Source organism: Apostichopus japonicus, chromosome 9 (genome assembly GCF_037975245.1).
Source record: "Apostichopus japonicus isolate 1M-3 chromosome 9, ASM3797524v1, whole genome shotgun sequence".
Taxonomy (NCBI): Eukaryota; Metazoa; Echinodermata; class Holothuroidea; order Aspidochirotida; family Stichopodidae; genus Apostichopus; species Apostichopus japonicus.
Genome location: NC_092569.1, coordinates 9548906 through 9563544, shown reverse-complemented (window position 1 = coordinate 9563544; position 14639 = coordinate 9548906). Strand labels below are relative to the sequence as shown.

Genomic DNA, 14639 nt, shown 5'->3' with positions numbered 1-14639 from the left:
GACCTCTTTGTTTTATTTGCTCCCACCTTACCTTTAACATCCTATGAACGTAACTGCTTTACAATCTTCATAATGACTGAATTTCTTACTTCAGTGTCTGTATTCATCATTACGTACAAGATATCTAAACAGGCTCTAAATACAATACTCTCCTTAGGGTATAGTTCCCAGTTTCCAGTCCATGTCACCATGTGACTATAATATACTCTTTTATCTAACCGTAACGGTACTGAACTGTCTGAACTATAGTTCCACTGACCTAAACGTTTAGTTGACAGCATGGGAGGGATCGGTCAAGTTTGATTGTTCAGGAGGCGTACATATTTCCAACACTATTTTTGCTTAAGTATCGATTGTTAATTAATAGGAAGGAGTCGAGTTTTATTTCTTGTTACCCTGGGAAATCTGGAAAAAACCGATTTAGAATTACCGAAACGGAAACTAAACTATGAAGTGCAATACCTTTACATTAGAAAGCATTATGACAAGATTGCAGGCAGAATTCAGCGAGGTAGTTGAGCTTCCCATAGTTGTTTACTTAATTTCATTCCGTTTGCCCTATAACATATTATAATACCCGTATTAAACACAATTAAGTGTCGGACTTCACAGGAAGGCAGAAACAAATCACGACGATTTGCAACGTATCTTTAACGCTCTCCTGAAATGAATTAATTAGAGCCATTGAGGTTTTGGTCATTGTTAATCGAAGTTATGTAAAAGTTCTAGAAACCCAATTAAGTTTACAACCATTTGCATTGAAAAACGGATTTTAAATGGTAAGGAAATGGTTGGAAAATGTTTAAACGTATAAAATTCATCATTGGTTAGGTTATTTCGGCTGAGCTATACTACCATAAACCAATTCAATAGTTGCTTTGTTTTTGACCTCTCACACTACTACAGAAGGTACAAAGTAACTGTATTACCCAACTAAATAACTTAACAGTAGAGTGTTAAGATGTAATTTCATTAATCGCCTAATGAAAGATGATGTATATCTACCTCAGTCTCCTTTGTAATGTTGTTACCTCCTTAATGGTTTTGAAAATGCAGAACAGGTGACCATCGACATCAGGAACTTACATTTCTTCGTAAATTTCAATATTGTCAGTATGGATAGCATTTCTGTTTGATACACAAGGAAATTGATTACTCTCCATATTATAGATCACACCAGAATATTCGCTGGTCAAAGGTGGCCTTTTATCGGAGATTAAATCATCTAAGGGAGCCTGATGCAATAACGAATCATCTCTTAATGCCATCGTCCCGCCCGTTTTATTATATGACATTGTAGGCCTATCCATCGTCAGGAATTTTCTACCGTGAAATCTTCAAAGAGAGGGGTAAAGCAAGCAAATAACTAACATTAATAGAACTATGTTCATTTTCATAAACAATAAAACATCTGTTTAAAAGAAATGGGATGAGTTTATTAAATTAAAACATGAAAAAGCAAGGAACATTTAGCGAATAAAATACCTTATTGAGAAAGTGTTTGGCACTTGCATGAATATAAAACTGATGTCCTCTTATATTCTGATGACCCACAACTTAACGCCAGCTTGTAAATACAAAACTATGTCATAAAAAGGTTAGTTTCATATATAAAAAATATAAATAGTGTTGAAGTGGTAAAGTTTGAAGCGTTTTGCAATTTGCAGTTCCCACCGGTTTAATCCCCACCCAGCCGATCGAGAATCAGCCTGGAGATGATGAGGTACGGTAACAGACCCCAACCATCGTACCAGGTGAACCAGATGAGCAAGAAGACACGCAATCAGAGGCCGTTGAAGACCATGACATGAATTATCTCGAGGACAAGGAGCAGACATTTGAACGGAATACTCCTGAACAGACGGTGACACTTGAGTCCAAGATGTCTCGCCAAGCCAAGTTAGATGATACATGATCCAACATAAGCAGCCAAGGACATCAGGTCCCAAGCGAAGGCGGACTGTATCATTCAGATATGACCTGATGGGTCAGCCAGCAGCTGGTCAGTTAACAACCAAGTGAAGGTAAAGCCACTACATGCGCCATAACTAAGCTAGTCCAGCAGTTGCCGATGGCGCAATCTGCTAAGGATTTGCAGATCCTAATGGCACGGAATAGATAGGTATTTAAACTGTCATACTAGCTGTTCTCGGATGATGGTGGAATAAGTTTAAGATGTGGGATAACGTTTGGTCCACTTCCTGGAGAATGTCTGGCCAAGTGTTAAGTAAGTGTTGGTGTCATTTATCAGAAAGATCTCTTTGATAACAAGGGAACTAGGTTAACTTATACTTTTTTTGGCATAAGATATAGTGGCAATAACTACCCTTTTACGACTAAGTTTGATTTAATGTCAGCAATTTCTTGTAAATGGAAAGGTAACGACTTAGAATTTAATACTGAAAGCTGTAATTATACAAAATTATTAAAGCACTACAGCATTTCACAAATTGCTTACAGAAAACTGATTGAGCATATTGTACTATCACCGAGGTCACCTGAATTGGAATGAATCGTTCAACTTAACAGATGACGATTGGAATGTCATTCTTAAGATTTTGTTCTAGTTCTCAGCTCTTTCTGAAACAAAATGTATTTATTTTCGATTTCGTTTCTTCATCGTATTCTTGGTATAAATCATCTTCTTAAAGTATTTAATGATTAAAATGAGAGCCCTCTTGCACATTTTGTAACACAAACAGTGAGACACTGAAACACCTATTTTGGGGTTGTCCGGTTATTTCACCTTTCTTCTTAATACTGAACAACTTTTATTCGGAAGGCAGTTTATTTGATCCAAGAAAGATTTTATCTTTGGATATAATCTCCTTCTTCATCACTTATCTTATGTGCTTATCGTATATTGCAAGCATTACATTTACAGTTACAAAGTAAATAATTTAAATCCTGACCATATGCATTTCTACTCTAAACTGAAGTCTATTCTGTAGGTCGAAAATTATATTTTGTCAATCCAAATGCTTAGAGAAACCGTATTAAAAGCTACTATGATGACATCAAATATCTGTCTTACAGACATGATTTAAGTAAAGAACGGTTTGCAGGTCTAATCTGGGTGTTTAGGAATATGTTTTGAAAATGCTCTTTCTTGCTGCTAGTATAATTTTACAATAATAATATTTTTCTCTTTTCACAAGTATCTACTTTAAATATTTTTCAAATTTACTAAATGTTAAAATATAACATTTATAGGATTTCTTTGTTAAAATATTTTCTATATGAACAAATAAAGATTGATAAAAGTGTTAAGTAAGATCTTGCCCTGTAGGGTGGGATAATTAATTTCATACAAAGCTTCCCTTTGTTTCAAAACTGCTTAAAACACCCTATCACCTAAGCAACCTTACCATTCACCAAGACAATCGAAACTGCCATACACGCAGCAGTAGTGACAAGTCAGAAGATTATAGAAATAACTATATTTATTTCCAGACAGGTAAGAATTCATCTTTTAACTTTGCTCAGATCTCTCAGGTGCCTGGTCATTTTACATGTGCTCACCTTGTGTATATTATATGTGAATATATACATGTTAGTTCTGTGATGGCAATGTGCACACAGAATAGCAGCCCTTATTAGGTGTAATTTTGTAATCTCCTGTGATGCCAGAATGCACACAGAATGTATTTATATTATAGTGCGGATTATCTGTAAGTGCTATAGTGAGCCTACAGGTACAGTCAATATTATTGTGATCTTTGTAAATCCATTTGCTGTTGTTAATATTATGTTTATAGGGTTGAGTATGACACCTTAAAAGCCCTCAACCAGGAAACACTATATATATTTCGTTATACTCTGATCTATATTGAATTAATGTAAGTGTATCAAAAGTACTTTAGGTTGTTGTTGGTGCATCAAGAACCCACATTGGGATATTTTGTTATGTGCTACAGCGGCAAGGATAGGGAAGGAAGGAAAAACAAGATGGTTAATGATGGCAGATAACGAGGGGAAGGGGACGGGGAACATGGGTGACAAGAGTGTGGAAGGAGGGGAAGGGGATTATCAGTGACATTAATTAGGAAAGAGAATGGGCAGATAGTGATAAGGATGTGGAATGAGGAAAAGGGGCAGACAAAGTGACAAGGATGGGGAATATGCAGAGGAGTGACAAGGATGAGGAAAGGGGAAGAGAGAGGAAGACGAGTGACAAGAATGCAATGGACTGAGTTCCCATCCACTTGCGTCATAGAAATCTAGGGTAATAGCACTGGCTCTATGGACTTGATTAACGTACAGAATCCTTGTCAATTGTGACACAATCCATGTCAGGCTTGGTAAAATTGGAGTCCACATGTCGTGCCTATGTTGGAAATAATTCAGCCTCAATATCGTGACCACAACTCTGTATTGTCGGGTCTGGAATTGCGTGTTGAATTTTTAATGTTGGCTTCAAATGTTCATATGTCACAATATTTTCATACGACACAATTAGTGTCGGCTTTAATGTTGTTTCAAAATCAGCCCCAAAATGCATGTCACTGAAATATTGTTTACGGGAGCCTATGAATACACTAACAGACCAGAAAGTAATTCACAGCAATTACGGGTTTTGTGTACCAAGTATTTTGTATAATCAAGAGGAATGCACCCAAGGGAAGAACTATTGGAAATCTTAATACGTTACTGTGTTACTTAGACACGTTTGAGCTAGTTTTTGTCTACCCATAGGCTACATCGGATATCTTTTGTTGCAATGTTTACAGATCAACTGCAGTCAGCAGTCAGAATTCCCACTTGTGCTTCGTGCCAATGGCTTAACATTCTGATAATCAGTTCCTTTTTCAGATTCATACAAAAATCTTCAATCTTGGTTAACATTTAAAAACATGGTGTAGGCTGTAAGTCCTTCGGTACTAATCTTGTCACAGTATGTCATTGACAACTCTGTATCAATTGCTGAACTGAAAGTTAAGTTAAACGTTTACATAAATTCCCATGGAATGTACTATGACCTTAAATTTTACAACTGAAAACATTTTTTGTGCAAAGATGATAGCTGTTTGAAATGGCGCTCGTGTCTTGTTGGATGATTGTTCATGTGGTCATGAATTCATGAGATAATGCAAACCAAAACATTCGGAGCGTATTGTGAATCAGTTGAATTTTATGTACATTTTTGGGACATTTTAGGTAACTTTGTAGTTAATTCTCTTTATTTTGCTTTCAGTTGTACACACTTAGCCGATGAACAGGGCAGGGCAATAATCTCTTTGATTCCAAAGCCTTCAAAAGATTTACAATATTTGAAAAATTGGAGGCCTACAGCAATTTTAAATACTGACTACAAGATTGGAGCCAAATGCTTGGCAACCCGTATTAAGCGTGTTTTAAATTACATTATTAGTGATGAGCAAACTGGATTCTTAAAAGGACGTTTCATCGGTGAGAACATTAGACTAGTTTTAGACCTCATTGATCATTGTAATTCCAACAATATTTCAGGTACTCTTCTGTTTCTAGATTTTGAAAAGGCTTTTGATTGTTTGGACTGGGAGTGTCTTTATCAAAGTTTAAAATTCTTCAATTTTGGTCCAAATTTTATTAGGTGGGTTAGAACTTATTATGGGAACGTCACATCTTGTGTTATTAACAATGGTCATCTCTCTCAGTATTTTAGTATTACTCGAGGTGTAAGACAGGGTTGTCCACTCAGTCCTTACCTCTTTATCTTATGTTCAGAATTTCTCACATTCATGGTTAAAACAAGCTGTCGTATCAAGGGTATATCTATTAATAACTCTGAAATTAGAGTTTCACAATATGCCGATGATACTGTTTTATTTTTAGATGGTTCACGCGCTTCTCTTGTAGAGGTTGTAAACATTCTTAATAATTTCTATGCCGCTTCGGGTTTAAAAATTAATTTCAGCAAATCATTCTTTTTTCCATTGGGTGCTATGGTTTCAAGGGTTCCCTGGTATTTTCATGAGTATGGTTTTAATGTTAACCTTGGTCCCGTGAAATATCTTGGTGTCACATTTACTACAAAGAATGAAGGTTTCTTTTCGTTGAATTATCTTCCCAAATTATCCAGGCTCAAACAGTTACTTGGGATGTGGTCAAAACGTGACTTAACACCAACTGGTAAAATAACTATAATTAAGAGCTTGGCCATTTCGCAACTTTTTTTTCTTTTTAGTGTTCTACCAAATCCTCCTCTTAGTTTCATTAAAGAGGTTAATAAAATTGTGTATAATTTTATTTGGAACAATAAACCTTATAAGATTAAATGGAGCACCCTTATTAATAAGGAAGTTAATGGTGGCTTTGATATGACAGATATTGAATCTTTTATTAAAAGTCTAAACTGTAGCTGGGTAAAACGGTATTTAGCCCCTCAGAGAGGAAACTGGAAAATGTTTTTTGATTTGTACCTAAAACAGTTCGGTGGTGCTTTTCTTTTTAAATGTAATTTCAATAAGGAGGCAGTTTCTTGTATTTCTAATATTTTTTGAAGAAGAGTGTGTGAGGCTTGGGCTGAGTTTAATTTTTATCATCCAGACAGTAATTATGGTAATGAAATCATTTTAAACGACAGTCATATATTGGTTAACAATAAAGTAATTTTCCAGTATAATCTTTTAAATCACAGAACAATTTATGTGAAAGATTTCATTAAAAATGATGGCTCGGTAATTCCATATAACACGTTTCAAGCGAAAATATATATTAGAAATTTTCCTTTTACTTCGTACTTTGGGATTATTCACGCCATTCCTAGTTATTGGAGGGGGTACCATGATTCTGTTTTGCTCCCAATGAGTGAAAATAACTTTAATATGTGCATGCGCACACTGGCACACATAAAATAACAAAAAATGTTTATAATAAGCTAATTACCGGTCTCTGCACGCCGCCGTCGTCTATTATGAAGAGGCAAGCTATGAATTTTCCAGTGAAAATATTTTGGAATAAGATTTTTAGGCTGCCTTTTACGGCTGTGAATGACCCCAAAGTATCATATTTACAATTGCGTTTTCTACATCGTATATTAGGCATAAATAGCTTGCTTTATAAAATGAAAATGGTTAATTCTCCACTTTGTTCATTTTGCAAGAATGCCGATGAAACGCTTATACATTTGTTTTGTAATTGTTGTCACGTTGAGCGATTCTGGGAGGCAGTGAATTCAAATTGCATTAAAATTAATTATACTTTTAATTTGACCAACATTTGTTTTGGTGATTTTGGTGATATAGATAATCCTGTGAACTTTTTAATTTTGCATGCTAAAAAGTACATTTATACTTGTAGGTTGAATAACAAAATCCCACATGTGCAGGAATTTTATATTAAGTTTCGCTTTCAACTTGACCTGCACTATTTCATTTCTAAGCAAAACAACAATTTGTGTAACCTTAACGACTTCTATGATTTCTTTATGTAAGCTTCTTATGTAAGTCTTTTGCTGATTCTTTTGTATTATGTGTTACGGTATTGTAAATAAATACAGTGGAAAAAAAGTATTGTGAATCAGCACGAAATAAGTCTAGACATGAGAGATGTTGAGGTTAAAGTAGACCTTTGATTGCATTACAAGAGACAAACCAAACCTAGCCGGTTTATATATAACCTTTTCCAAAGATTATAAATTGAGCTTCTCAGCCATCTTTACGAAGGGAAAACATGCTTTATATTTTGAAGGGATAGCAGAATGGTTGCTGGCTAAACAATAAAAAATAAAAAGGTCCTATAGAGGAAAATGACGCTTCACAAAACTGTGAATTGTAAAAAATCCTGTCCTCAGCTGAGAAAGGCTAAGAGTAATATTGACTCTACTTCGAGGGAAATTTAATATAACTGCATATTACGTAAAAGTTCTCAATGCAAAAGATGAACTTACTTTCGTGAGATCCGTAAAACTCCGATCACAACCAAGCATCCAAGAGTAAACGAAAGAGCGGGAAAAACTGTCGACAAAGAGAAAGTTAATTTAAAATACTAAGAGGACATCGAGCCAGTTTGCCCCATATTCAGTACACTTTTTGCGTGTGATATTCTCATTCAAAATCTGTTGACATCTCAGAAAAGCACTTTTCGTTTCCAAGATACACACATTTTGAAGTTTTGAAAAATCTGGGAAAATCATTAGCACTCTATGACGGTGAGTGTTTGCGCTCATCAAAATGTCTTATTTCAGTCATTAACAAGTGAACCTCTCATAAATAACTTACGTATATTATTTGAATAATGTGATATTCCTCTTTTCAAAGTTTTGTTGTGAAAACAAATGGATGACATAACAGAAAATTAGGCATTCGTTTCCATTACATCATGAATGTGCATAATTAGCTAACATTAATTCATTAATAAAACTGGAATTAGGAAGATACTTGTAAAATGGTCAACTTTGATGGATTCTGATGGAAGTTGCAGCTATTTTGATGATTTTTAATGCCTATTAGAATGATAAGGACGATGTTTTTGTAAGTGTCCGCAGATCTGTTAACTATATTATAAATGATGGTCACGAACAGGGACATGCTTGATAAGTCGAATGAACTACATGTGAGTTGGGCAGTATAATAACCTACTGAAATGTTGTTTATTTAAATGAACAGTGTAAACTGAATGTTAAATTATAAAATATAAATATAAAGAAAACTTTATCTAGAACGGGATTAAAATCCGTAAGATCATGATTATAAACGCCGTTCTCTGTAACGATTGAGCTATTAAAGTTTATAAGTTTTGGAACTAAATCAACGAATTTAATACTCAAGCCTCTACAAAAGTCTTTAGTAAACTGGAAAAAAACGATGATCACCTTTGCAGTACAGCGAAACTGTCGTAAGGTGAAGGTACTGTTATGGATGCAGATATTTCTGAATAAATAACAACAGGAATAATTAAAAGTAACAGCTCATAAAAACTGCTGTAATATCCGAAACGGTATGACGTAAACAAAAAATGCCGATGGATCATGCACTATTTGTGGAGCGTCTAATATATATATATATATGTATATATATATATATATATAAATATATATATATATATATGTTTATATATATACATATATATATATGTTTATATATATATATATATAAATAAATATATATATATATATATATATATATGTGTGTGTGTGGGTGTGCGTGTATGTATGTATGTATGTATGTATGTATGTATGTATGTATGTATGTATGTATGTATGTATGTGTGTATGTATGTATGTATGTATGTATGTATGTATGTATGTATGTATGTATGTATGTATGTATGTATGTATGTATGTATGTATGTATGTATGTATGTATGTATGTATGTATGTATGTATGTATGTATGTATGTATGTATGTATGTATGTATGTATGTATGTATGTATGTATGTATGTATGTATGTATGTATGTATGTATGTATGTATGTATGTATGTATGTATGTATGTATGTATGTATGTATGTATGTATGTATGTATGTATGTATGTATGTATGTGTGTATGTATGTATGTATGTATGTATGTGTAACGACCATCACAGTTTGATGTTAATACTATTACGTGGCAACATGATTGGCTGTTTAGTGTTCATCTAGTTCGAAGTTTGTATTATATATCGACTACAGATACATTGTTCAATACACTTCGTTGCAATGATTTTTCGTAGATAATTTCCTAAAGAAATAAGATCACTAAAACGTGAATAAGATCAATATGTCCAAACATGTACTTGTATTTACTAATGAAATATTACCAGAATCCTTCGGAGTGCGGTTAACGAAGTCCCAAATAGCGATGTACCCAGATCCTCCACACGTGGGTCCTCCTTGACAAGGTAATTCATTACATTCGTCATCATTTCTCTGTGGAGTATTCGATATGACGGAACGACAATAACACTTACTGCCTTGTGTCACGCCGAAAAACTTATACGTGTGACATATCTCGCGACAAATAGTTGGAGTCAAGAACTCTACTCTACCGCCAACGTGTATACTTTCATTTGGAGTATAGCTGTAGCATCCGATGTATGACGTGTCTTTGAAAATAAAAATTAAGGCAAGAAAAGAGAGTTATACGAGAATGAATATCGGAAATCTCGTATTGTTTTAAGTTAGTATCGATACATATCTTAATCTGCATCTCAAGCTTCATTTAGTATTAGAGAAAATATGCGCAAGGATTTTTTTGTTAATTTTATTAAGTTTCTTTGTCAAAAAATTTGTTATACAACTTACAGTTGTAAATGGCTATTACCTGATTCCCTCCACATTTAGGAGCCCCTTTACACGGGTTGTTACATTGGCCTTCTGCTCGATCATTGCTTTCGAGTATCTCCGTTTGGTTACCACAGTAACACCGGTATCCATACTGTAAGCCGTATTTGTCATATGCACCCTTACCACAGATATCAGAACACATAGAAACAGTCATGTTGTTCCTTTCCACTCTCTCCATCATTCCAGAAAGTTCTGCTTTTTTTGCATCTAAGCAACCGAGATATGTCTCTTCTACTACAGATCGAAATGAATTTTGTTAGTATTGATTCCATGTTGAAAAGAAAGCTCAAAAGAAAGACCCATGGTGTATAAGCTGCTTAATTTATCCTGCAGCTCAACACAAACATTCAACTTGCATATCTCTGCTTTCCTAAGAATTCACAGTGGTTGTAATTAATACGGTCAGTATCTAAACATAAAAATAGCTCTTACACCTCTCATGCACTAAAATATGAAACGATATCGTAGTGCGAGCCGTCACTCGTGTGTTTCCTTGATATTTACACATAGATTTATCTTTCAAAGTCTTTTCACAGTACAGATAAGTTCTAATGGTTATAAGAGTAAACTATCATATATGGCAGAACATTTCCAGACGACGTTAAAGACGTTAAACAAATATTAAGTGGAAGAGCTTGATAGGGGTTAACAGATTGCCTATATATAGCCTACACCAATTAATGTTACACTGTTTGGACATAGAAAGTTGACAAGTGTTCGCGACCCGTAAACATGTCACAATTTATGTCTCTCAAAAAAATTCCGCCATTTGGTAGCTGAAATCATCGAAATTGGAGAAATGCTAGTTACTGGATTGTACGAACGATTCATTTGCTTTAATGCTTGGTAAATTGAATTTGGAACACATTTTGAAAGGAAACAGTTTTATAGAATTGGAGGCGGCTGCGTCTTTCGGCCCAAGTCAGCCCTTCACTACAGATATGAGTTCTGCTAATTCTAGCCACCGTTCACCTGTTAGTATGGAGCAACGGCAGAAATCAACAACCTGAAGGAGAATAGCATAAAAATAATTGATTGCTCGTTTAACGCTATTGATGTGATAAATGCTTTCTCAAGTGACGTCGGAAGGAAGAACATTATCGGATGTGAGGTCTGGGCAATGGATTGTCACACTTAAAAACGTCAAGGATGCTGAATTGTTACAGGAGTCGGGTTTACACATTGGGAAAGAAGATTGCGTCGTGATGGGTGTAACGAAACATATATTGACTGTAAGTTTATTCAACGTCCCTGTTTTTATTGATGATTCTGAACTTACCGACAAATTAACAGATCTTGGCTGCAAAATTCGATCTGAATGGACCCATAAATTCTACATTGATTTTCACAACATCCAAAACGGTACACGGTTTGTGCGGCTTGAATTACCAAGCAAGGTAAAAAGTCTACCATATGCTGTTGTTATTAGAGGCATTCATATAAGACTCAAACATAATGGCCAAAGTAGGGTTTTCAACAATTGCTTGGGAGAGGATCATCTAATGAGAAACTGTCCAAACTATAGATAGTAAACAATATGATGAGCTGGGACACTCTGAATCAAGATGCCCATCAACAGAGTGCTTTAACTGTCATCGCTTTGGCCATCAGCAAGACAAAGACAACAAGAGAATCCGATCAAGAGAACCATAATGAAGTTCACAAACAACCTAACCTTAAAGGAGACACCAGAAAAGACAGTCAAGTGACAGATCAGGCCACTAGATCGAACTTAGACACAGGTGAAAGTGAAACGTCGATCGACATGGACACAGACAGCGAAGATTTACCAAAGCAAAGACATAGTGAAAATAGCAATAACAAACAGACCAAACCAGCAGATAAATATTTTAAAACGCAGAAAGAAAACCTACCTACAACATCAATGTCCCAACCCAATCTTCGGCAACAGAAAACACAAGAAAAATGAAGAGAGCAGTTTCAACCGATAAAGTCTACACTGTACCGAAGAAGCTAACCAGTCAACAAACGAAAACCACACAACCAGCGATCGAGGAAACCTACAATTTCCGCCCTAAGGAGAAAGGACAGACGGGAACTGCTAATAAAGGAGGCCATAGAAACTAACTGAAATTACTATTGGACTCAATTAATTAAAGTGAAATGACAACCAAACTTTACTTTCTACTAGCCATTATGCTTTTTAACACTAATTCCACGGAGGATATGGGCGAAAATAATGTATCTTGTAAGTACAATGACGTCGATTCTTTTAATAACTCACCATTCCATAAGTGTATATCATTACTACAACAAAATAGTCGTAGTCTAAAGAAACATTTTTCCGATATTGCTACTTTTTGTTCAATCAAGATTTTTCCATAATTGGTTTTTACTGAAACCTGGTTTACAAATGATATATCTCCTCTTATTAAGATTGACAATTACACACTAATTGAACAGCATCGTAATGAAAGAAGGGGTGGTGGTGTTTGCCTTTTTATAAATAATGACTGTAATTTTAAACACCGTACAGATTTGTCTATTTTAAACAATTCTATTGAAGCGATATTCATTGAAACGAATACACCTATAGCAACGAAAAGCTTATCGTTGGTTGTGTATACAGACCTCCCAACAGTTCGAATGATGATATCAATTTAAATATGCAGCTTATGCTTAGCACCATCGCTAATGACCACTGCAGTACCTATATTATGGGAGATTTTAATATTGGTTTATCTAATGCAAGCATAACTACTGACTTTAATAACCTTATTTATTCGAGCGGGTTTGATCCCACAATAACTAAACCTACTCGGGTTAGTCCATCTTCTGCCACCATAACCCTAAATTGGCTAGACATAAATGTCACAAAAAGGTTACAATATACTACATACAAGAATTCAAATCCAAATTATTAGGTCCTTTGTTGTTTATTATATACGTTAATGATATCTGCCATGTCTCCAACATTGCTCATACAGTCTTATTTGCCGATGACACCAATCTTTCTTTCACTCGAAGAACGTAACTTCACTCCAAAGTACTGTCTCTTGTGAACTGGATAAGTTCTGTGATTGGTTCGCAGCAAACAAATTCAGTAACAATATTGATAAGAATAAGTATATTTTTTCAGTAGTAGAAGAGCATCTCGTTGGGATAAAGATATTACGATGAACGGTAAAATAATTAAATGTGTAACTGATACAAAGTTTCTTGGTATTAATATTGAGAGCAAACTTTCTTGGAATAACCATATTTCGTTAGTATGTAACATTGTAGCTAAAAACTGGTTTATTATCTAAACTGAAATATTTCCTCCCACGGTATGTCCTTAGAATGCTTTATCAAACATTAGTTCTGCCACACTTATCCTACTGTACAACTATTTGGTCTGGTACATACAATGTTAACATTGACCGCCTAATATTCTCCAAAAGAGGGCTATACGTCACATTGCTAATGCCACACCACTTGAACATACTAGTCCCTAAATTTATTAAAACTTGGTGATATTATAACAGTCAAGGTTGCTACTTTTGCCTACAAAGCATGGATTTGATAACTGCCAGTCACTTTTAATGACTTTATATGTAGTAACATAGTCTTCCATAACCATCACACAAGACAAGCCGACAACGCTCATTGCAATTTTTACCATAGTATCATAGGAAAATTCGGTCTTCGTAATAGAGCAATACAAATTTGGAATGATCTATCAAAAAAGTCTATACCTTCAAATCCCACATTCACCAGACATTTGTAAAGGAATTTATTAACTCGTACTAGTATTATATAATCTATTCATGTATCCATCTCAGCATCATTACGTTATTATATTACTGTATATTTATTCCTTATGTATACTGTATTATTTATTTTAAAATTTCTTCCAGGGAGTCTCCTACTTTTTTAAGTCTTTTTAAGACTTTGTGGAGACTTCCTTTCGCATTGTACACAGTTGGCGATAAAACAAATAAATGAATTGATATCGAATCAGAAGTTACCGATTAGTATCTTTGGCGCTATATGTGGACAGATAACTATTACTGTCTAGCACAAACTCATGCAGCTCTTTTGCTTGTTGAATGCGCTGTGCCGTACATAACCCTTAAAGACAGACCATGTAAAATGTGCAAGCATACCTAGATTGTTACTATAGTCCAACGTTACCGCTAAAGGGACGATGGAATTAGACATGAGTTTTGCAAATGAAACAATACAACATATTAAATATGTGGGACACAGTGACATTTGCATAGGATTGAAAGATTAATAACTCTATAACTTCGATCACTCATGTTATTGTAGCCACATATGGTCTTATCTATTAGAAGGCGGTTGTTTTAATATTACATAACACGATCAGATAATCTGTTATTACTCTAGCGTCAGTGTCACAAATATGCAACTGTAACCCAACATTG

At 34.8% G+C, this 14639-nt stretch overlaps 1 protein-coding gene across 1 annotated transcript in view; it reads right to left on the bottom strand.

Annotated features, from left to right (window-relative positions):
- The window catches only part of LOC139972980 (uncharacterized), a 44464-nt gene extending 33693 nt beyond the window's left edge, over positions 1–10771 (bottom strand). Inside the window, exons 1-2 of the mRNA XM_071979314.1 lie at positions 10207–10771; positions 9723–10007 (exon numbers count right to left, since the gene is read on the bottom strand). Of these exons, the coding sequence (XP_071835415.1) occupies positions 9723–10007; positions 10207–10429 (508 nt within the window). The 5' untranslated portion in view covers positions 10430–10771. The remainder of the gene's footprint in view (positions 1–9722; positions 10008–10206) is intronic.
- Positions 10772–14639: the final 3868 nt, after the last annotated feature.